At 48.3% G+C, this 23,879-nt stretch overlaps 1 protein-coding gene across 4 annotated transcripts in view; it reads right to left on the bottom strand.

The window, feature by feature from the left end:
- Nucleotides 1-23,879, bottom strand: part of PLEKHG4 (pleckstrin homology and RhoGEF domain containing G4) — a 185,386-nt gene that overhangs the window by 130,509 nt on the left and 30,998 nt on the right. For 3 of the 4 annotated variants that reach the window (XM_019490982.2, XM_019490984.2, XM_014595358.3), the window contains exon 2: nt 9,511-9,708. In XM_019490982.2, the coding sequence (XP_019346527.2) occupies nt 9,511-9,708 (198 nt within the window). Of the gene's footprint in view, nt 1-9,510; nt 9,709-23,879 lie in introns of those variants that run through there. The other variant, XM_019490985.2, reaches the window with a different exon arrangement.

Genomic DNA, 23,879 nt, shown 5'->3' with positions numbered 1-23,879 from the left:
AACAAAAATATTCTGAACTTCACTAACAGCCAACACAATACAAGTCTGAGGTGGAATTTAGCAACCAAGTTCCAAGGAACAATTCAATCTGGACTTTTGCCACCAGCCACAAATCTCAATTAGATGCCCCTATTTTGGACTGCAAAGATCCTTAAGCATCCACATTGGGCCTTCTGCATGTGCCAGGAGGCCACATCAGGACCAGATATTAACAGCGGTCTGCCCCCCTGTCTAGGGCAGTCTGCCCTGCCTTTCCTGCCCCGACTTGATGGTTAATAAAATGGATGTAATGTGCGGGAGACTGCCCATTTTTAGTGCCCAAGGCCTAGGCCGTTCTACACGTCTCCAACCTATGCTTTCCATGTCCCATGCATCACAGATGGCATCATAAGTTGTTGATAGCTCTGACCTAAGGCTGGGCCAAACTCTGCCTCTTGCTAGGTCTCTGCCATTCTTCCTGACACACCACCCTTTACACACCGCCAGAGTGAGGACTCGAACCACCAACTCTCATCGCGCCTCTTGCACCCCACCCCCTCTCACTGGGCTTCTTTCATACCGTCCTTCATTGGGCCACTCTCAAGCTACCCTGCCCCGTGCCTTCCATTCTGCACATGCCTTCGGGCTTACCGACTCTTGCTGTAACTGGGCCTAACACAGCCTCTTCAGGCTGCCCCTACGCAGGGCTTATTCTACGTGTGGACACCAGCCTTATATCTCACACTGAGCCGAACTCAGCCTCTAGCCCCTCTCCAGGCAACTCATATACGTTCTTGTGGGGATTGGCCCCTGTGGAGCCTTTCAGGTTGCCCACCAACCTTACTCTGCATATCCCCTGGTGCAGCCCTTCAGATCCGCCCATGAAAACCTTACTCTACACCCTCCTGACACAGCTCTTCAGGCCGCCACCACGCACCCTACTCTGTGTGGGCCTCACACGCACTACTGCCCCCTCTCTGGGGCCACACTACTATCCCCTCTCTATCTGGGGCCTCTGAGGTCATACATCCCCCCTCATGGGGCTCGGGTGCTTCTGTAGGTGTGCCTGGCCCCCTTTACTGTCTGTTCCTACTCAAAATTACCCACTGAGTAGTGGGGGCTGGGGTTATAAGGCATCCCTACCTGCCTTTCACTGGAAAGGCAAATAACCTGTCATTTCTGGGGAACTACCCTGCCATGGACAGCCCCACCAGGCCCTCCTTCCCCAGCAGGGTGCAGTTTCAAGTCATAACCAGGCCTAGGAGCCTCCTGCCATCCCCACAGCTCCTGCCATTACCTCCAAGGATGTTCAACTGCTGCTGCCAGTCTCCCCCACACCCATCACCAGGGGGCACCAGATGGAGCTAGTGGGTGGGGTCTCTGTGGAGATCGGCCTGGGACCCCCACAAATAGGGCGCACTCAGCCAGGCGAATGGGATGGTGCCATGCAGAGCAGGCAGAAACATCCAGGAGTGGAACAGGTGGGTGGGGATAGGATCGTAGGGCAGTGACATCAGGCCAAGGCCTGGGGCAAAACCACGATCTGCTGCCCACACGTCCCTGCCCATGGAACTGGCACCCATTACAGGGACATGTGGGGATCAGATCACAGCTCTGCCTTGGGCCCCAGCCCTGCACTATCACCATCCTGTTATCCCAGCAATAGCTCCAACCCCATTCACCCATCCCACTCCCTGCCCACCTGCAGCCCCAGTCCATCCAAGCGTGCCCAACCTGCAGGGGTCCCAGGCCAGTCTCTATGAAGACCCCACCCACCCGCCTGCTTCATCCAGTGCCCCTGACACTGTGGGTGCACGGCAGACAGGCCCAGGGCCAGATAGAAACAATTGCCTCCCTGCCAAAACCCCCTCCCCGCGCCACAAAACAGCTGAAACTCCTGAAGTGGTCCTCCAGACCAAATAACTGCCCGCCTCTGTGTTACAACCACTCCCAACTCTTGTGACTGGTATGATGGTGGTGCCCGCTTTTTGCCCAGCAGAGGTTGTTGCATACTCACTCAGGAAGTGGGAAGCCTGGATTATAGGCCAACCTCAGCCAGAAGGGATTCAAACACATCTCTCATTTTTCTGGAAGGTGCCCTAACCTCCAGGCTACATATTTGGCTGGGTGGAAGTAGCTTCTCCCCTCCCACTGATGCTGGTCTATCAGCAGTCAATTCTAAAACACATATGGAACCAAAAGGAGAACAAACAATAGGAAACACTCTTGTTTTCTAGTGGTTATGGCACACCCATTAGAGGGGAGAGTCCTAAGTTTTGATCTCTGCTTCCAGGGACATTTCCTTTTTATTAACCAATGACTGTTTAATGTAAAATGCACAGACAGTGCTTGGAGTAAGCAGAAGGTCCCAACTAGTATGGTACACTCCCCTGGGAGAGAAGGGTTCCCACTGCTATTGCTAGGATCTTCTATGTATTTGCATTAAAAAAAAGAAATAACCCTGGCAGTGGGAAACCAAATTCCAGGACCCCACCTCACTTCCTTCACGAACTTCCATAGACACTGAGCTATGAACAGATGCTCCCTCTTGATTGCTCTCCTTCTGGTGCCCAACTCTTGTGCTGCTGGCATTGGAGTGACCTAGCTTCAACAGGCTGGATGAACAGAACCATCACCTATTCTACTCAGCAGCTTAACGGTTAGGGCACTCTCCTGGTATGTGGGAGATGTGGATTTGAAACTGCTCAGGCTGAGGAAGGCCTATAGCCTAGGTTTCCTGCCTCCTGGGTGAGCAGACAACACTGCTACCACCACCTACCTGTGAATGCATGTTTGGTACAGTCTGAGTGCAACTAACGGATAGTGCTGGTGCTTCCCAGCCACAACATGAATTGCTCCTTGGAACTTAGGCAGCTAAATTCTGCTTAAATGCTGTTTGGTGCCTAAGGAACCAATCTGATCTGGCCCTGATGTCTGACAGTGTGATTATGCAAGCAAAGCTAATGCATTCCTGCCTTAAGGAGCTCACAATCTATCCTAGATGCAGGTTTCAACATGCAAGATGACTACAGTGCGGGTCTGAACTTGCTGCTTTCTTACTTCCAGACAAGTGTTCCATATAAAACACATGGATGAGGAGCAGTTTACAGAGGGATATGGAGAAAATTGAAACATGTAACAGCAAAGAATGCAGGAGTGGTCAATACAAAGCCTGTCAAAGAATTTAATCTTTTCTCCTGGATTAAGCTTTGTTTCTCAGATAGAAGTTTTGAGGGCAAGCATCATTTCAAAGACCCTGGTTAAAACCCGCAGGGGAACACAGCACCTAGTAAAAGATACAGTTTAACTGCTACCATTTGTGGATCTAATCTTGGAAGGCAGAAAGAAAAATACCTCTGGCTAAGGGGAGTAGACCACTGCAATCCACTGGCTGATTGAAGGAGGTGCAAGTATGAAGAAAAGTTCAGATGAAGGGAGCAAAGCAGAGCTACTGACAGGCAGGGCAATGAGCCATCTATCAACAAGCTGTGGGGAAATACCCTCCATTTGCCATGAAATAGTTCTAAACTGGGATTGCCAGGTAGTCAATTCCCAGGTTCTTTCCTAAGGAGAACCACATGCTCTCTCCTCAGCAGTTCCTCCCCTAGATCCACACTGGCCTTAATGCCACTCTCTACTCCCCATCCTCACTCAAGCTTTCAACCTTTGCGATGCACAGGGGGTGCACACAGGTGCCACCCCTGGAAGCACCAGCTGCAAAACCGGAAGTGGTGGCAGAAGTGCACTTTCGGTTTTGCCAGTTTCATTGCTGGTGGCTCCAGGCTTGGCAATCTGCCCCCACCCCGGTTAGCAATCTGGCGCCCCCCCAGACTCGGGAGGCACCAGTCGCTCATGCTTCCCTCACAAGCTAAAGCATCTCCACACCCAAATGCTTATTCATCTTCCTGCATGTCTATCCGCTTTCCAACTCACCCAAGGTGGCAGAAAGGAAATGGCTTTTACCAGGTACAATGTTCAACCTAGGCAGCTGGGACTGTCTGCTCTGCTTTTGCCCTCACCCACTGCAACAGTGACCTCTGGTGAAGGCCAGCACTGCAAAATAGAAAATCTGATCTGAAAAGAAGGGTGGTAGGTTTTTATCTAAACTCCTCCCCTTCCCTGTCCAATTTCAAAGCAGCATGCTGGGAGAATCCACCATGACCTTTGGTAAAGTGTTCCAATAGCCAGGGCCATTCCAGGAAGGGGGGAGGGGGGGTGGCAAATCAGGGCACCTGCTACAGGCCCTGCACTAGCGGGGCTGCACAGAGCCAGGCCGGCTTTGCATCCAGCCACTCGCTACTCCCCCCCCCCTGCCGCCGCCACCATGTCCAGGCCTCACAGGCGGATTTGCCCTGGGCCCCACACCCTGGTACAGTTGTCTCTTCCAATAGCTAATGACCCTGACTTACAAATGCTTGCTTTATTTCTAGTCTGAATTTCCCTAACTTCAATTTCAGCCATCTGATTTTGTTATGGCTTTGACTGCTGAAAGAAATAGCCTTCTATTATCACTTTTCTGTTTTCCATAATTTCATCTTGGTCAAAATCAGCAAATTAAACAGCTGGAAAACAGTACGATAGCAAACGACTCCAGAAGTTCTATCATCCTCAGGGCTCTTTTCTGAATGCTCTCCAATTTACCAACCTCCTTCTTGAACTCTGGACACCACAACCGGTCTCAATATTCAGGCAGCAGTCACTCTAGTGCCAAATACGAAAGTAATTTAATCTCTCTACTTCTTCTCAGCGTCCTTCTCATTATAGATCCAAAAATCACATTAAGCATACTGGCCATACCACTGAACTGCCTATCTACCATGAATCCCCAAATCCTTTTCAAAGTCACTACTTCTTAAGATAGACCTCCATACCCTCCACCATCAGAATGGTCTGCATGCTTTCTTCCTAGATGTATGAGTTTTCATTTAGCCATATTTAAACACGCTGCTTAGGAAGCTGCATGTAAGCAAGCAGTCTCTATGACTCTATAACACAGGCCTGTCCTCCTGATTGTTTACCACTCCTCTAACCTCTGTACCATCTGCAAATTATACTTGTGACAATTTTATATTTTCTTCCAAATCATTGATAAAAATGCTAGAAAGTGTACCGGGCCAAGAACCAACCCCTTCTGGACCCCACCAAAAACATATTTAAGGGGATGAGCAACAACCAAAGTTACAGTGGACGCATCTACACTTACTGCACGGTAGCCTAATAACACTGTGCAGTAGCGTGCTAGTCAAAAACCGTGCTAATAAGCTACTGTGTTATTAGGCTACTGCACAGTAACCGTGACAAAAAAACCATGAGCTAGAGCTCCTGCGCAGTAAATGTAGTTACTGGGCATTCAGTTTGTCCTTCGTTAAGGAAGTACTAAACTAAACGTGTAGTAACTATGGTGCATTAATAAACATGTAGACGCTCCCATTTACATGCTAAATCTGTCAGATAGTCAGTTTATAATCCCTTTACCATCCAGGTATGGCGACTGAGTGTATTAAGTTCTTGGAGTTTTATTTCCATCTTAGTTCTAGTAACTCCTGTTTGCTATTTTATCTTTGCTCTCTTTTTCTATGTCATCTACCTTACTGAAAACCAAGGCACATCACTAATTTATTTTGGGCCATACCTAAATTACCTATTTAAGCTGATTTTCACTGGGACCACTATACAGATTCTAATTTCATTTAGAAGATTCCGCCAAAGCTTATATTTTATTTTAGGGCCATCCTTAAATAAATCCATATTCCTCAATGCATATGAACATGCCTGCTTACTGGCCAATGAATAGCTAAAACAAATGGAAAAGCAGAGTGATAAAATGATCTAAACAAATCAAAATACAGAGCTCACTAGGGTTTGTGAGATGCAGACTTCAGAAACATCACTGAAAAATGTTGGGTTTAAACAGAGGCAGCAAAAAACATATTATAAACCAAGAACGTAAAACTTTTAACACCCTAAAATCCAAAAGTATTTAATGCACCCATTTTAATGTTTTAAAGTGCACTTTCAAAGGGAACTACCACATCAAGGGATTTACTTTAGTCATTTTAATTTCTCAATTTGTGATGGTATTTCCACTTTCCTTAAGTGCTGCCACTGCTTCCTAATTACAAGCAGGAGCTAAGATCATCTGGTCAGAAGAGTGTAAAAGGCGTGTGGTGGCTCAATGGGGGGCCGAAGTCCCAGGTCTAGCTGATGGAACTCTGTGACAATAAAAAACAAGCCACCCTTCCAGTGGCTTATCACAAGCTTTTGAACTGTCTACTTCTGTTTGAGCCTGCCTCACTTGCTCACTCTGTATATGAGGGTTCGTTTGTCTGAATATGAGACTGTCGCTGACTCTCTGAAGTCACCTATGGAATAATGCACTTGTGGTTTCCATGCACCCATCTCATTTAATGCTGTCCCCATCTCAGCCCCACATCAACTTTTTGCAACCCCCAGGCAAAGCCACTCTGTGCCCCTCTTTTTCCTGGCCCCTGAGCTCACCTCTGATCCTCCTGTAACTGTAGAAAGAGGATCTTTACCTTCTTGACAGGCCAGAGGAGGGAAGCACCAGGGTGTCTCTGTGCCCCAGGCCATAGGGAAGGGCAGATGCAGCCGATGCAGATCTCCTTCCCAGGCCAGAGCAGGTGGGCAGCTCAAGCCACGTCTGCCTGAGTTCTCAGGGGTGGGCCAGACAGGGGAGGACAGAGAAAGGTGCTTCGCAGAAGGAGGGGCAGGAGAAGGGGGCACAGCCGGGCGCTGGGTGGAGTGGGAGGGGAAGGCTCCCAGCTGACTGCTGCCCCCTGCCTCCTCCCTGCCTGGGACAGCAGTGTAGGCTGCTCTCTCACCCTCTGCCCTCAGGAGCTGGGTAGTTTCTGGTCTGGGGGAGGGAGGGAAACAGCCACATTCACTCACCACAGCAGCCCGGAGAGGCTGTCCTGCTCTGCTCCCAGCAGGCCGGGAGGTGTCACAAGCAAGCAGGAAGAGGGGGGCTTTCTTTCCCCTTGAGGATTTCAAAAGAAAACTCCCGGTAGGGGGACAAGACAGTAGGTTTTGCCCACATGGGGAGCTCTGGTTGCAGGGGCCAGACTCACATGCAATCACCAGAGCTCATAACACCAGGCACTTGTCAACGGGGACTCCCCCAAAACCACCACATAGCCTGAAAAGCCGGGAAAGGCTGCTACCCAAGCGGGGCCAGCTCCAAGACTCTCGTTCAACACGTGCAATCCCTTTTTTATATGCTACTTATCTCCCAGCTTGTTTTGCCCAAGTCTCAGGCTATGGGCCTAGCAGAGGGAATTACATTTCTCAGCGTGCCCTAGACTGAAGGTTTTCAACAAAAAATAAAGAAGAAAAAGAAAGGAAAAAAACCAAAGCAGCAACCACCAAGAGCCAGCTGGATTCCTGACCTGGTGGGGGGGAGCGGCGTTCCACCCCTCAGCTCCAGCCTCAGGCCCCGACACTCGGGGCTGAAGATTAGGCTTCTTTCTAAAACTCCAGATTGATTCCCTGAAACCCCTGTCTTGTTAGGACCTTTATAGCCAAATCTGCCACAGTGGGTTTCTCATTCAGAAAGGCTCGCCTTAACCTTTCAACAGCCTGCGCTTTTTGTGACAAAACATCAGGCCAGTTTGCAAACTTGCACACACACTTTACAACGGGGTGGCCAATTATGTAGGGGCCACCTCATGAGTTTTGATGAGTTGTCCCCCCACCTGCTGCAACAGCTCACCAAAACAAAACTTCCTATGCGGGATGGGGCTGCAGGCAGGAGGGGAATGGTTTTTGGGAGCAAGGCAGGCGTGCAAGGCCAGGATCACAGGCCAGTGACAGTGTGGGACCGGGGCCCATGGCAGAGCTACAATCCACTCCCTGCACACTCCTGCCCTGTGGGGATATGGTGGGGCATTTATACGTGTGTGGGAGGTGCTGCCTTCCCGGTAGCTGGCCGGGGTGAGGAGAGGTAGTAGGGGGCAGGGGGCAGGTGCAGCAGAGCTCACCAAAGCAATGCAGTCTATGGCTGGCCCCACATTACTTACCGGAGAGGCTGCTCCCAGTACAGCTGCAGCCACCTAGGGGCTGCTCAGCTTCCCTCGCCTCCAGCGGCAGCCCTTCCTCCTGCTCCTGCTGTGCAGCTCCAGGCAGACAGCAAGCTTCAGCTGGGTGGCTCCTGCCCCAGTGTGCAGAGCTCTGGCTCCAGCTCCCAGCTGCCTTCCATCCACTTGGCCACCCGCACACTGGGGCAGCAGTCACCCGCTGAAGTTTCCTCCCTGCCCAGAGCAGCACAGGCAGAGCAGAAGGAGGAGCTACCACTGGAAGCAAGAGGAGCTGAACAGCACCCAAGTGGCTGCAGCCCCTCTGGTAAAATGTGTATGCTGGCCTAAATCAGGGCCAGCAGATGCGGGCAGGAGTATGGCACTGGCTGCCCCAGATAGGGCTGAGCCCCATGCAGGACACAGCAGGAGCAGTTGTGGACACTCAATTGGTGGGCACCCCCACTGGCCGCATCCAATCAGTTAGCAGGCCATATCTGGCCCCCGGTCTATATTTTACCCACCTCTCCTTTACGTGAACGCAATAGCTTGCAGACCCTATGAACTATTCAAGTGCAAATCTCATTTATCTGTGCATGGAAATAACATGGTGTCATACCCACTTGTAATAAAGTAAGTATGCATGCCTATGCAGCATTGCTCATACACAGCTGCAGGCTAAGAACTGAAAAGTCGACCCAACATTGCCAACACTCACAAATTTATCAGAATACTAGTGATATCTGTTGTTTGCTTAAAATCCCAGCTCCTGCAGCAGGGGATTTCATGGTAACATAAGTTTTTATTTTTGTAAAAAGGTGAGGTTCTACAGATCTGGTTGCAGAGAATTAAGTTGGAACCGTGACCTGAGTTCACCCTAGAGACGTAGAACCAGAAGGCAAAAACAACCCAAATTTTATAATTAACATTTCAAGCTATTCTCATGATTTTGTGGGGCCTGACTCACAAGTTTAAACAGTTGGTGTTGGCAGCAGTGGAACACATTAATCTCAGAGCCTCAGCGGCAGTAATGCAACGAGACTCCTTGAGGCTACTGAGCCTTGTGAATGTTCCAGCAACTATCAAAGAGGAGCTAGAGTTGTGGGCAAAATACTGAGTGGCACAGCTTCACCCAGAGCATTCGACCGCCAGCAGCAGGAATCTGACCGTGTAATCCATGTATTGCAGGGGTTAGAAACTACCAGATTCAGACATACTCAGCAAATGTTTCAGAAAGAGGCCCTGCTAAATCTCTCGCCAAGTCTTCAAGCCTTTCATTTAGGGCCTGTGGTTATACAGAAACATAGAGAGGGGCACCAACCCCTTTTTATTCCTGGAAGGCAAGTTTCACTAACCAGCTCCTGAACATCTCTCCATCCATGCATAAACATAAACAAGTACTGTACTGATCATTTTCACCAAGGCTTTTATGTCCTAGTGCTACAGGAAAGTTCCTTGTAGAGCGGGCGGGAAACAGGCTTTGTGAGCAAGACATACTTACACAGGCATCCTGTTGAACACACTGCAAGATGTGCTTTGCTGGGATCAGGAAATCTATGAGGTAGCGCAGCCCATCCCCCCGGTAAGTCTTCTCCACCACATCAAAAACCTGGCACAGAACAGTGGCTGCTGTGGCCTCAAATGGAGGGTAGAGCACTGATAACGTATTCTGTATGCAGCTGTCCAGGGATTCTGAATCCTGTCAGGAAAGAACATCAAAATAGCATCAGGATGCAATACAGCTCAGCATGCTAAGGACTCCCAGACCCTCAAGATGCAGTCACTGCACGATGTGGAGCTTCTTGTGCAACAAAGACAGAAGAAGAATGAGAACAAATCCTTATTACTTGAACTTTCAGGTAAAATAATCTTTAAACTCTCCTGCAATGGGAGTGCAGCACTCATTAATAGCAAGCTGTGTACAGCACAGAGGCACTCACAGCACACAGCTTACACAGCAAATCATTCTCCTGACTGAGCTGGGTGGGGCTGCTATTAAACTATTATGCAGCACGTGAGTGTGTACAGACCAGTGAGAGAGAGTGAGATGGGGTTCACAGTGCTGCAGGCCCAAGATTCAAACATACCAACACACCACATTTGGAAGTGCCAATCAGCGCTTAGGTGTATACAAGCTACTGTTTCATTCCTTGGCAGGAGACAGGGGTTTAAGGGAGCTTTAGCTGCAGACCACTGCATGGCATAAACTACTAGAGTGGTTTTATGCCTGGTCCTGGTAAAATTAAAGGTTCAAGTATGTGTTGTTTTTTGATTTATTCAAATAACTACCTTGAAATACCATGCAGATGTTTCTCACATTAAGCTCAGTAGTCAGAGGGTCTCTGCAATGAAAGATGCTACAGGCAGTATACAAGTAGGATTGCCCCTACGTCCTAGACACGCAAATCTGTAGAATATGGGTTTCCCCATAATGGCACTTCCATTATTCTTGCTTTTATGCTCCAAACCTACCCTGGAGCCTATGCAGAGGTGTTAGAGGTAATTTCAATATCATGGGTCAAATTCTGCTCTACATGGGTCAAAAAAACCCACAGAAATAAACGCAAAAATAGCGCACACTCAGGCAGCATGTGCTGCTAAAAAGCGGAGCCAGGCCACTCAAAGCCGTGCTGCAGCTGCCGGCCAGGCTCTGCCTGGCAGGATTGTTGGGGCTGCAGCTCTGGGAAGCCCCCAGGCAAGGGTGCTGGGGCCAGCACAGTGCTGGTCCCAGACACCCTTACCCCACTCAGGGCAAACTGCAAACAGATGTTTGCCAGGGACAAGAAGCAGCAGTGCAAGATGCACCGCTGCTACTTGTCCCAGGGGAACCAAATGTCTATGCACATCCAGATGCGCCCCATAGGGATAAATCTAGGGAGACTACTGAAATTAGATGAGCAACACTATACGCGATGCAAGACTACTGAAGTTAAATGAACAATGCTACATCTATGCAAACAGGATCATAATTAAATCCTGCTTTTATATTTTAGAAACAAAAATTCCATTTTTCTCACCATTGTCAAATCAGTGTCCTCTTACATTTGCTACAAAACCAAAAAAAACTATTTTAAGGTACCTAGGACCTTGCATCTGTGAGTTTGGCAAGAAGAACTGAGAGCACAGAGGGCCAGATCCTAAGGTGAGGAGTTGGCCTGTGAGCACTCAATACGGTGCAGACAATAGGGCAAGAATAATTGCATGGGCATATCCTCTGAGTGACTTGATAGAGTGAATTAAAGGTACCATTAGCAGACACAAACTGAATTGCTTCAGGGGACATCATGGTACAGAGGGCAGCATGTCTGGGGAAGAGCAGTGATTTCATTTACATATTTTATAAACACTTCCACTCCAAGACTAGGGACAGACATTACACATAAACTGGTTTAAGTGATCAGAAACTGATTTAAACCTGTAACAGAGCAGATTTTCAGTGCACATAAACCAGTTTGAAAATGGCTTAAACTGGTTGGAGATAAACCTGGTTGAATATAATATCAGACTTAACTGATTTGGGTCAAACCAGTTTATGCAATGTCTGTCCCAGACCCCTACCTGGTACAAGTTAAACTAGACTCTCACAGTATCCCAGCATACTCTCTAGGCTGGACTCTCTGCTACAGCCCAGCAGGGCTGGCCCTGCCCCTCTGCTCCCTGGCTGGAGCTCTGGTAGAGACTGCAGGCATCTGCCTGGCTTCCCCTTGCTCCCCACTCCCCTCTGCCTTACACAGGGATATCCCCCCTCCACTCCATACCACATGCTGGCTACGTCTGTGCTGTGGGAGACGGCAAAGGCAGACAGGTCTTTTGGAGCTAATCAACAGGTAGCTAGTAATGTCCTTCCTTGGAAAATCTGTTTAAGACTTTGGACTTGAACTAAGAGAGGCTTTCTTTGTGAGAGAGGCTTTTGTTTCTTAACGGGTTGATAAACACTGAGTTAGGGGTGATAAACACTCCCTGCTGGGCTGCTCAGGAGGAAGGGGGGACCCCTCCTTAATCAGATTGTCCTGCTGGGGCCTGGCCACACCCCCTTCAGCTCAGCACTGTCAAAGGGATGAGAGGGCTGCTCTAGCGCCCCCCTGGCATCTAGCCTGAGCCACTGCAGGCATGTGCCTGAATTTTTTCAGTTCAGAGGGGATGTCTGTGCTGTTACAAACTGGTTTAGCCTAGCCAGGTTAGATTAACCTGCAAAGATTGAATCAATTCAGGCTCAGGCTTTTTGAATGTCTGTCCCTAGCCCAAAGGAGCTCATGCCTGTTGGTCTGGACACTCCTTGACAATTCATTAAAAAGACAACTATTGCATAGTTCCTAAATCAACTTTCAGTTCTGAATCGAGCTGGCAAGCAACAGATGAGGCATGCTGGGATCTCTCATTGATATTTTCAGTTCCTTTCTCAATCCAGTTCCTCACAGCTGAGAACCTCATCAATACTCTAGCATTTCACCTTAAAATCCAAATTCATGCTGAGATTTTGGCAAAAAAATGGAACTTCATTGTAGAGGTCCACTATCTTCACTGCCAAAGCAGTCTCCACTTAAGTGACTACTCAGTGTCAGAACTGCAAGTCAGGACTTAGGGGCACTGACAAAACAGTGAAGAGAAAGGGGATGACCCCAAAAGCATAGCTGCTCCAATGCTTCAGGACAGAGGTGCATCAGCAGAGCTGTGTGGGTGCCACCTTTGTAACTCCTGACTGCACAGAACTTAGAGAGCACATAACAAGCAAACCACAAACTGCCTGTGGCAAGGGTTTGTTATTTCTTCTCCTAATTTACCCTGGTGTTAGCAATGTGCAGTAGTGAGTGCACACACTCAAGCCACTTATATAAGGGTGTTTGCCATCTTCACTGCTCACAGCAACTTCTGGGCCAGACAACAAAAGATATGGGATCATTTTACAGTATTGCCAACCCCAAGAACTCAACAATCATGAGCCAGGTACCCAAAATCATGCCATGTAACAACTAACCATCATTGTAGGATACCTTTTCTTTCCTTTTGAGTCTCTAGTGCTACAAACAGGCATAACATTTATCCTGGGATAAACCATTTTATTCCAAGACAAAGTGCCATTGTTTATTGTCCCAGGGTAAATCCTAAAAAGTTCACTGCATAAGAACCATTAACAGTTTATCCCAGGACACTGTAAAGTATATTTGAACAGTTATCCCAGGATCGCACAAACGAAATATAATTTAGAAGTTGCTTTTATTTTAGTCTAATTGGCTAGGGACAGACATTACACATAAACCGGTTTAAGTGATCAGAAACTGGTTTAAACCTGTAACAGAACAGACGTTCAGTCCACATAAACCAGTTGCAAAAGGTCCAAAACTGGTTTGAAATAAACCTGGTTGAATGTAGTATCAGACTTAACTGATCTGACTCAAACCGGTTTATGCAGCATCTGTCCAAGACCCCTTCGTGGTTTAACTTAAACCAGAGTCCCCCAGCACCCCGGTATGCTATCTGGGCTGGACTCTCTGCTCCAGCCCAGCAGGGCTGGCCCCACCCCTCTGCTCCCCCGCCAGAACAGGCACAAGCAGGAACAGGAAGAGAGGGGTTTAAATCCCCCCCTCTCTGTCCCACCGGCAACGACCCGAGCCAGATCTGCTGGGTACTCCCCCCTCACTGCTGCAGTGGTGGGCCAGCGTGGCACCTGAGACAGAGGGGGCAAGGAGGGGAGATATTCTCCCCTCTACCCCCACTGCCCCTGGGGGACTGCAGTTGGGTCTGCCCACCTGAACCACTGCCGCCAAGTGGCAGAATAAGCCCCCTACTGTCCTTTCCACCAGATGCCGGAGGGAGGGGGAATAACCCCTGTCCCTGCCCCCACCCACAAGGGGCCCTGGCAGGTTGGGGCTAGCTGGAGAGTGGGCTTCCCAGGCCAGCTCGGAGGTGCTGGTAGGCCCCAAGCCCAGCTGTACCCCCTGCCCTGTGTAGCACACGGGCTACAGCTGCACAAGCAACTGTGAGCTGGCCGGAGTGGGGGGATGGAGGGGCTGTTCTGCCCCCCGCACTTCCAGCTGCTGTTGTCGTGGCTGCACCGCACAGCTCTGGGTGGGTGTGGGCGGGAGGCTTTTGCCCCATGCGTGGAGCTGTGGCTCCAGCTCCCAGACGCTTTGGAGGGAGAAGCCACTGGGCTGAAGCTCCCGCCCCTGTCCCCCCACCGCCTCCCAGAATGGCTCAGGAGCAGCAGGAATGGGAGTGGGAGTATCCACTGCAGGCAAAGGGAAGCTGGCTTGGCCTGGCAAAGCTGTTTTTCTCACCTTGCCTCCAGCTGCAGCTCCTGTCACACCATGCAGCACCGCTCAGGGCTGTGGGTGCTTCCTTCAGCCCAGCTCAGGTTGAAGTGGCTGGGCTGAAGGAAGCTCCCCCTGCCCCAAACAGCACCATGCAGTGTGGCAGGAACCACAGCTGGAGGCAAGGGAAGAAAAACAGCCCTGCTGGGCCAAGCCATCTTCCCCTCGCCTGCAGCAGTTACTCCCCCTTCCATTCCTGCCACTCCTGAACTGCTCTGGGAGGTGGCAGGAAGGGAGCTTCGGCCCAGTGTCTTCTGCCCCCAGTGTGGAGCTCTGGCTGCAGCCCCTGGACTGAAGCCTTCCACCTGGGCACCTTCTGCCTTCCAAGGTGTCTGGGATTTAGAGCCGGAGCTCCACACATGGGGCAGAAGCTTTCAGACCCCCACCCAAAGCTGCACAGTGCGGCACGGCCACGGCAGAGGCAGCTGGAAGTTAGGGGGGGCAGAACAGCTCCCCACCCTGGCCAGCCCGCAGTTGCTTGTGCAGTTGCAGCCCTGGGTGCTATACAGGGCAGGGTGCGTGGTGGTGGTGGCTGCCAGGTTCAGGGCCCACCAGCACCTCTGAGCTGGCCTAGGAAACCCACTCCTCAGGCAGCCTTTACCTGGTGGGGCCCGATTCCAGTCGGCAGGGCCCCTTGTGCGGGGCAGGGATAGGGGTTATTCCCCCTCCCTCTGGTAACCAGCGCAGGGAACAGAAGGAGGCTTTTGGCAGCAGTGGTAGTCAGGGCAGGCAGACCCAGCTGCGGATCCCCAGGGGCCGTGGGGATAGAAGAGATAATAACCCCCCTCCCAACCCCAGCACAGCAGCAAAGGGTGAGCACCCGGCAGACCCAGCTCGGGTCCTTGCCACTGCAACAGGAGAGGGGAATTAAATCCCTCTCTGCCCAGTTCAGCCAGGACTGGCCATGCCCCCCAGCACAGCTTCCCTGCAGCCGAGGGTGCGCTCTAGTTCCCCCCAGTTCCTGGCCTGAACCACTGCAGGCATGTGCCTGCATTTTCTCAGTCGAGAGGGAACGTCTGAGGCGAGGTGAGGCCAGTCAGAAAACAGTAGAGTTCATTTGGCAGGGTCACCCTGGAATAATCAACTGTCATTGATTAACCAATGGTGAGTATACTGTTGACTTCTGTCTACTTGATGCAGGGAATCCAACTATAAAATCCAGTATGAGCAGATAATCTCATAGTGTTCTTATTGAACTTTCCTAAGAATTTTAAAACATAAGAGTAAAAAGGACTTGATCTTTCATATTGTAGTGACTGCGGGATTTACAGTTGCAAGGAACTGGAACAGAAGTGACACCCCTAAGATCACCCACTTGTTTAAAAAAAGTTTGGGAAGGTTAATAATAGGAAAAAAAATGTCTTATTCAATCTTATTCAATGTCTTGTTCTACAGAAGAAAAGGGGAGAAGATTCCTATTTAGACACTTAGTGGAAATTCTTGGAATCTGCTATAAAAGAATCTTCTTCTGCCTCCAGCCCAGAAAGTTTGAGAAACTCCTTTGAATCCTGAAAGAAAGTGAAAAGTCTATGAGCTAGCAGTTAAGAACAACCCAGGAACATATTTGAAATCTAAAAGCAGAGACGAGTAGAAGATAATAAAATTTAAATTATGAAGAGCTCTTAGGAAAACAAAGGGCTGAATTGCTAAGCAGGTTACATAGAGATGAAGAAACATAAAAACTTAATATTGACCAAGACTGAAAGAAAGAGAAGAAAATAACTTAAGACTCCTCCATGGACACTGACTTGGAGCACTGTTGACAGAAGATAGATATCTATTTTTATGTTTTTTAAGGGGACTGGATGCAACTTTAAATATTAAATTTGTTATTTTGGATTCATTAATAAATATTGGGTTTAAAAAAAAAGGAAAGAATATCCAACTTGAGAAGTCCCCCAAATGTAGCAACCAAGATTCACAAAACCTGGAATGATATTATAAAAGTACATTATATACATTTACTCCTCTATCCTCATAGGTCCTTTATGAAATGAAAAATGAAAGACAAGGAGCCAAATTCAACCCTGGTGAAATTGGGTGCCAATCCACTGATGTCCATTGATACCAGTGCTAAATTTGTCCAGGTGGCAACTTGCCCAAGGTCACACAATGAGTTAGAGGCAGATCTGGGACTGGAATTTAGATGTCCCCACTCCCCAGCACTATGCTTAATCCACTAACACTTGCTTTAATATCACATGAAAACCCCAGGGTACTATTAAACAGTGAGGTATCACAGTGAGAGCTAAGGTTTCGAAACAGTTTCTATTCTAAGTCCCTATAGCTCACAGGCTCAAAATTTCCCAATAAACTTCAAATTTGGAGTTGGAATTTACCATACTTGGTCTTCTTTCATGTGATTGTTTTTTTCTCCTCAAAAGTTTCAGTAAACGTCTCACTGAATTTGGTAAACTTTACTATTACAAATGAAAGTAAAGAAAGGAGGGGAAAAAACATCAGCAAATTAGTCTCAGAGCACAAGGTTCTCCCACTAGTCCTAAAGACTTTGCTTAGTCTTCACAATTATTAACTTTGGCATTGAATCAAAAATCCTTTATAATATCAGAAAAACCCAACTCACATATTTTCCTTCTTCCCTTCTAAACACAGAGAAATAGCCTTAATATATAGCCATTGTTGTATAATACAACCAATACAAGCAATGCCTGTGGATAATGGTTAAATCCCCATCTTCCCTGTGGTAATGATCCCCAAAGGCCTGGATAGCCGTGTTCTCTTTGAGGGGCTTTTCACTACTTAGCAGACATAGATTTGCAAGAGGGAGTGCTTCCATTTAGTTCATCCTTGTGATTTTTTATATTAGTAACATAACACATCAAAACTAAGACATGTACAGACCAGTTGCATCCCCTGTAAAAGACAAAGAGCACTGGTTGTGGTAGCCATGTGCTCAGATCAAAACCTTACCAAGATGCAACTAATCTTATGCTCATTCTCATTCTGCTTTTTGGGGCCTTCTGGACCAGGTACAGATATTACACTTTTACCACTATAAGGGATCAGAAACTGATCTATACCCGTAACAACAGAAGTTTGGCACACATAGACTGGTTTAAAAATGTCAGAACCCAATCTAAGATTTCCTCCCCGCCTTCCTCCCCCCGCCCCCCCCCGGCCCCCAAGGTGAATATGTGTTCTGTTCGATACCAATCTAAACCACACTGCTTACAGAAAACCATGTAACTTAGATTGATTCCACTTTGGGCTTTTCAAACATTTACACCTAGCACGGATGAGGGATACAAAGAGTATCTACAATTATGTGCCTAAACTTGCAGTAACATGCACAAACAACTCTTTCTTCGCCTTTGCACACAGCTAATCTGAGACTGTAGCTGCAGTAACTGTGTGCCCAGCTTGTTTAGAAGTCAAGCCTTTAATATAGGCACATCCTCACTCCTTCAGTTTTACCTGTGAAACCTGAATATGCATTAAGATAATTTAAACATGGGTAACTCATTAACACCCTCACCCCAAACACACACTCCTATGTGACCATGGTGAGTTCTCCTGATCTCCCTGTGGGTCAGTTAAGTCCAAGTGTGAGAAAGAATCAAAGACAGAACCGCACTGAAAATCAGATGCTGTCTCAGCGCTGAGCTTTTCTAAGTAAATACAGGGCATCAGCAATCAGCTACAGCATTTTAAAATTCCAACTGAATCTCTCCAGGGGCAGCCAGGTCACTAAACTCATTAAGCCACACTTCCACATAGAACTAAATGGCCAGCAAAGAAGATGGTGACCCAAAAGAATGGCTTACCACAAGGCAGTGTGCTCAGCCCACTTTTATTCAACATCTATATTAATGATCAGCCACTTCCTGCTGAATGCCAGCGTTTCATTTATGCTGATGTTCTCTGCATTACCACACAGCAGAATTTTGAGGACACAGACAGCATCCAGGAGAGGGCACTGAATGAGATGTCACATTATTACCTAAATAATTATCTCAAACAAAACCCTAGCAAAAACCCAAATGTGTGCTTTCTATCTGAGGAACTGGGATGTAGAACAACACCTGAATATCACCTGGGGTGACCAGAGTCTGGAACATCAGAAACACCTAGTCTACTTAGGGGTAACACTGGACCATACATTTTGTTACAAAAAGCACATATTAAATACTAAAGCCAAGGTCTATAAATGAAACAACGTTCTGCAGAAACTCACAAATTCCAAGTAGGGAGCACATCTATCCACCCTGCACAATATTGCCTTAGCACTTCGTTTCTCTGGAGCTGAATATACCTGCACCACCTGGGGATGCTCAAGCCATAGTAAACATATTGACACCACCCTAAATGATACATGTAGAATTATAACAGGCTGCCTAACCCCCCTCCCCACCCTTCCCCCTGTTCCCTGCCTATATACACTATCCAGCATAGTGCCCCATTACAACAGAAGGAAATAGCAGGTGACATTGACTGTCAGGTACAAGAATCAGATGACCACCACCCACTATATGGACATCAACCAGTGCACCACTGTCTCTCATCAAGAAATAGGGGGCAGCCTGGGCCATGGTATATGCGCTGGTCCCGCTGCCCCCACATACACAGCAGGGCTGGGGCACTGCAGACGCCAGATTCACTTTTTGCCTGCCAGTCCTGGCAGGAGCAGCTCCTGGCTGCCGCTGCCACTGGACCTGGCCCACTGCCAGGGCACCCCGGTCCCTCCACCCTACACCCACCACCAGGGACAGGACCCATGCAGGTAAGGCATGCAGCCAGGCAGATGGGATAGAGCCACAGAGAAGCGAGGAGCAATGTCCGGGACCGGAACACCAATCCCCGCCTACCTGCAGCCCCATCCCATCCACCCGGCCAGGCATCCTGCCTGTGTGGGTCCTGGCCAGTCTCTGGAGACCGCAGGATTTTGGGACAGTGATAGCATCCTGCCAGGGCCCAGGGCAGAACTGTGATCTGCTCCCCACATGCCTCTGCTCATGGAACTGTCACCCGTTACAGGGGCATGCAGAGAGCGAATTGTGGCTCCCCACTGGGCCAGGCCCCATACTGTCACGTCTCTGTGATCCCAGCCCCAGCCTCGCCTGCCTGCCCTGCTCCTGGTTGCCACTTCATGCCCATCAATAGCCCCATCCCAGCTGCCCAGATGAGTATGGAGCAGAGCCACTTAGTGAATTTTGGTGAGCTGTAACAAGCTGGGTCAGCATTTCCTTCCTCCACACCAGCTCACCAAAACTCCGTAAGTGGCCCTCAGGCCCAAATAATTGCCCACCCCCGAGTTAAAGAGACACTAGAAGCATTACTAATATGGTAGGATCCTAGCACTATGTTATTCAATTTAGGGTCAAAGCAAAAACAAATACAACTGTATTGGAATGTATACTAATTTACAGCTAGTTTATATATTAACTTAAAAAAAAAACAACACACTAAGCAAAAGCAGTAGATAGTTTCATTAGTTCTGTAGTCACTATAGTCAAATGTACATCTCTTATTCAGATTTGTAAAACAAAATCTAGTCTCCCTGAATAACTTGATAGTCCATCCAATATTTCCCTGTCAGTCATTTCCACACCTGAGTTAATGGTCACATGAGTTAATATTACTACACCTGAGTTAAAGTTTTAAGCTGGAGCTACAAACAGTCTGCACGGCTGTGAAATAGATGAGAGACATTACCAGGAAGGGCTAATAAGCAGAATTACAGATGAAGGGATAGCTTAAATAGTGGAGCATCAAGACCATCGAAAGGAGGGTCATTAACACCTGTGAAGTGAAAAGAGCTTAGCAGGAATCCTGTAGATATAATGAGCCATGAAGCCATGAGTCCCTCAATGCTGCTTGAATAGACATGCTGCTATCCCTCCCAGGTAGTTGGTTTTAAACTCTGGATGGAGCAAGAATGAAAGAGGGGTTCAGATGTACCAGTATACTCTCCACTGCTCCATCTGCCCCTGAATGCAGCCCTGCAGTCTCAGGTGCATATGTTTGGAGACATTTTGGGGAAAACTGACCACCAGAGCCCTTGCCCCAGAGAAGATCTGAGATACTAGTCTACCAAGATCAGCTCCTGAGTGAAACAGAGTTATCCTCAGCTCAAGAAAAGCATCAAGGAGCTCTGGTGAAGAGAAGTCTGGAGAAGACAGTCACTCAGTGGGCAGCATGCAGGGCTCACTCTCCATACTATACTTTTCTTTTATCAATCCTCCACTCCCACCCCCAAAGGAACTATGTGGTTCAGAGTTCAGACTTCTGTCTCCATTGACAGAAGACAACGTTTCCCTTCACTACTAGTAGAATGGTCCTGAAAACAAGGTCTCCTCTAGCACTGGAATAAAAAAACCCAGAACAAATGGGAATAGTTACAGACCAAGCTGAAAAATCTGACTAGAAGAAAGGGTGTTTCTCTGCAAGTGAAAAGACACTTAGCCTTCAAAGGCTTCTTTGGGCACATCTACACGTGCGCTTTAATGTGCAGCAGCCTATTTTACTGCACATTAAAACATCACATAGAAACTAAACTATTATGCTAATGCACAGTAAAATAGGCTACTGCTCATTAAGCATCACTTACATGTGCTCCTGGAGTGCGGGGAGGGGAGAGGGCTTTAATTAGACTGTCTCTGAGAGCCACTCTAATTAAAGTGCCCAAAGCATCTCATGTATGAGCATTCCCGTGCTTCAAAATGGCGGGGGGATGCTTTATCTAAAGCTCATTGAACAACCTTTAGTCAGAATGCTCCTGCCACCATTTTGAAGTGCAGGGATGCTGACACATGAGACATGGAGGCTGGCTGAAGCATGGTAGTTACTATGCTCCAGCAGATTTGATTAATTGTGTTTGCTCCAATGCGCTGTAATTACAGCACGTCAGAGCAGCCTCTGCACTCGTGTATAGGCACCCAAAGGTACCAAATTTAATGTGCATTAGGAAAAGCACCTTAATGCACATGTAGAAGCACCCTCTGTATATGATTCAGAAGGCCAATAAACCCTAACACACCCTCATCACTCTACCTCACGTATTCACCTATTGGAAATGAAGCCCACATTAAAAATAAGCTATAGAAAAATCAAAGCAATAAATAAAGAGCAGGTTTATGTCATATCCAATCATTCTGCTTTTTCAATGCTCCCCAACTAGCTGCCAGGCTTGTCGCAGTAGGGGAAGGATCATGAGATATGTATAGGCAGAAAAAGAGGAAGGTCCCAGGCTGGGGAGGTGATGGGTAGTGTTAAGCAGCAGAAAGAATCCAGGAAGGTTCTACTCCTGGGAGGAAATGGAGACTTGGTGGAAGGGCAAGGCAGCAGGAAAGATCCATGAAGATTTCACAATTGGAAAAGTGCTTACGGTTGGAGCTGGAATAGGAGTCAGAGGGCACATGTACATACAATGGTTACTCTGGAGTTACCTAATTAGCTCTGCAGTAAATATCTCAGGGTCTACAAGTCAGAGGGCTATTAGGTTGGGGTCAACTAATAAACTCTGAAGCAGGACAGTAATAAACTCTGCAGTATCTGTAAATACAAATACTATCCTGCTGCAGAGTTTTTTACTCTGTAGCACTACATGTAGATGCTGACATGGCTGGTTGGGGCATGAGGGTGCTTCAGTACAGGAGCTGCCTGCCAGCTAGCTCTGCACTGGAGCACCCTTGTGCCCCAGACAGCCCCTCCACAGCACATTGAGCTAGGGGTGACTGCGGGGGAGAGCAGCCCTGGGATGACAGGCTGACCCTCTGTGCTCCCTGCCAGCCATGGCTGCTCCAACCCAGCCCAACATGCTGCTGCTGCAGGTACACTTGTAAATGCAATGTCCAGGAGCAATAAACTCTGGCACACTATACTCTGGAGTTTATTGCATCATATTAATATGCACATGTAGACACATCCAGTGAGTAGAAGGACTTTTGAACCCACAGGGAGGTTCCATGTTTCCCCCCCCGCCCCCCATATCTGTGGTGAGAATCTCATGGTAGATTTAGAGTTTAAACTAGGTAAAAGTAAGAGGACTTCACATCAGGGAGGGTTTTCTTTGGGGAAGTAAAGGAAAACAGCTCCCGTACTGTAGCACCCTCATGCCCCAGCTAGCCCCAATCACTGTCTACACGTGCATTTCAGTGGAGTAAATAACTCCACCATAGGAAAGTACTTGTGTTGGGCAGTACTATCCTATGGCAGAGTTAATTAGTTTACTCTGGCCTAATAGGGGCTCATGTGTAGACGGTGATGCTTTACTAAGGAGCTAATTAGCCAACTCCACAGTAAAGCATTTCGTGTAGATATATCCTGTCTCCATAACAGTCAGTGATGCATGTTCCCTTCTTTCATTTTTTTTCTCCTGCACTCTCTCCCCCTTGTCTGGATGGCCTGGCCTGAGTTTGTGGCCTTGGAGGAAGGGTTTATAAAAAGCTGCTTACATAGAGCAGCAAGTTTCCTAGGCCCATGTTCATTGTTTCACTCAGTCTCAGTCTGTCTCCCCCCCCACCGCCACCCTTCTCACACCCTTAGATTTTAATAACTTGGTGATCGTGCTAGAGTTCCCAAGAATCCATCCTGCATAGCACATAGAGAAGTTCCTCACCTATAGATTCAATGAAGATTCAATGCTGATTCTGTGAATCAGCAATTTGGACACAGGCACAGCTTTAAAAAATGTTTTTCTACATACCTTGAGGTAGCAGCATGGCTCGTGATCGCTGCGGTGCTGGGGCACACGGAGTGTCTCACAGGAGCACAGGGGGCTCTCCAACTTACTCAGCAGCAAACCCAGAAGTGGATTGGAAGTACTTCTGCCGGGGAGTGCACTGAGGGGCCTCCCTGTGCCCCCCCAAGCTCAGCAATTGGCCGCAGGGGGACCCTGGGTGGCCCCCAGACCCAGGAGGCACCAGTTTCTGAGCCAGGGGGAATACTGGGGGGGCTCCCCTTGCATGCTCCCCGGTGGACCAGGAAGTGGACCGGAAGTGTTTCTGGTCCACTTCCAGGTGTGCTACCAAGCGCACTGGGGAGCCCCCTGTGCTTCTGCAGGATGCTGAATCTGCCCCAGCACCGCAGTGTTCAGAGCCCCTGCTACCTAGAGGTACGTAGAAAAAACATTTAAAGCTATATCTACATCCGAATCACCAAATCAGTCCAAATCTCTCCAAATCAATTCAGAGCGATTAAAGGGTCCTCTGATTTGATTTGGATTTGGAGATTCAGCCACCGAATTGGGCCGAATCTCCACTGAATCAACTCAGGGACCTAAGCTTTGCACAGCCCTACTGGGGAGTAGCTGGGTGCAGCCAGCAGCCAATGGCTACAATGACTATGGACAGGTAATCTGCTCCATACCACTTAAGAAAAACACAGTCCAAGTTCCAACCTGCTGCTTGTCAAATTTTGGTGTACAAAGCCATGTTCCATGCTGACTCCTGAGCCCAAGCACTCTAGCCCCTCTTCTTGGAAGCGTGCATCTCAGGCAGGATGCCTGAATACCTCTAGAAGATTGCATCCTGATTTAGGAAGCTATATAGGAGAGAAAGGAATTGCCCATGAAATACTTAACTCAGGGGCTGTCAGAATGTCC

Source organism: Alligator mississippiensis, chromosome 10 (assembly GCF_030867095.1).
Source record: "Alligator mississippiensis isolate rAllMis1 chromosome 10, rAllMis1, whole genome shotgun sequence".
NCBI classification, from domain to species: domain Eukaryota; kingdom Metazoa; phylum Chordata; order Crocodylia; family Alligatoridae; genus Alligator; species Alligator mississippiensis.
Note: the sequence above shows the minus strand (reverse complement) of the source record. Positions and strands in the feature narration are given on the sequence as shown.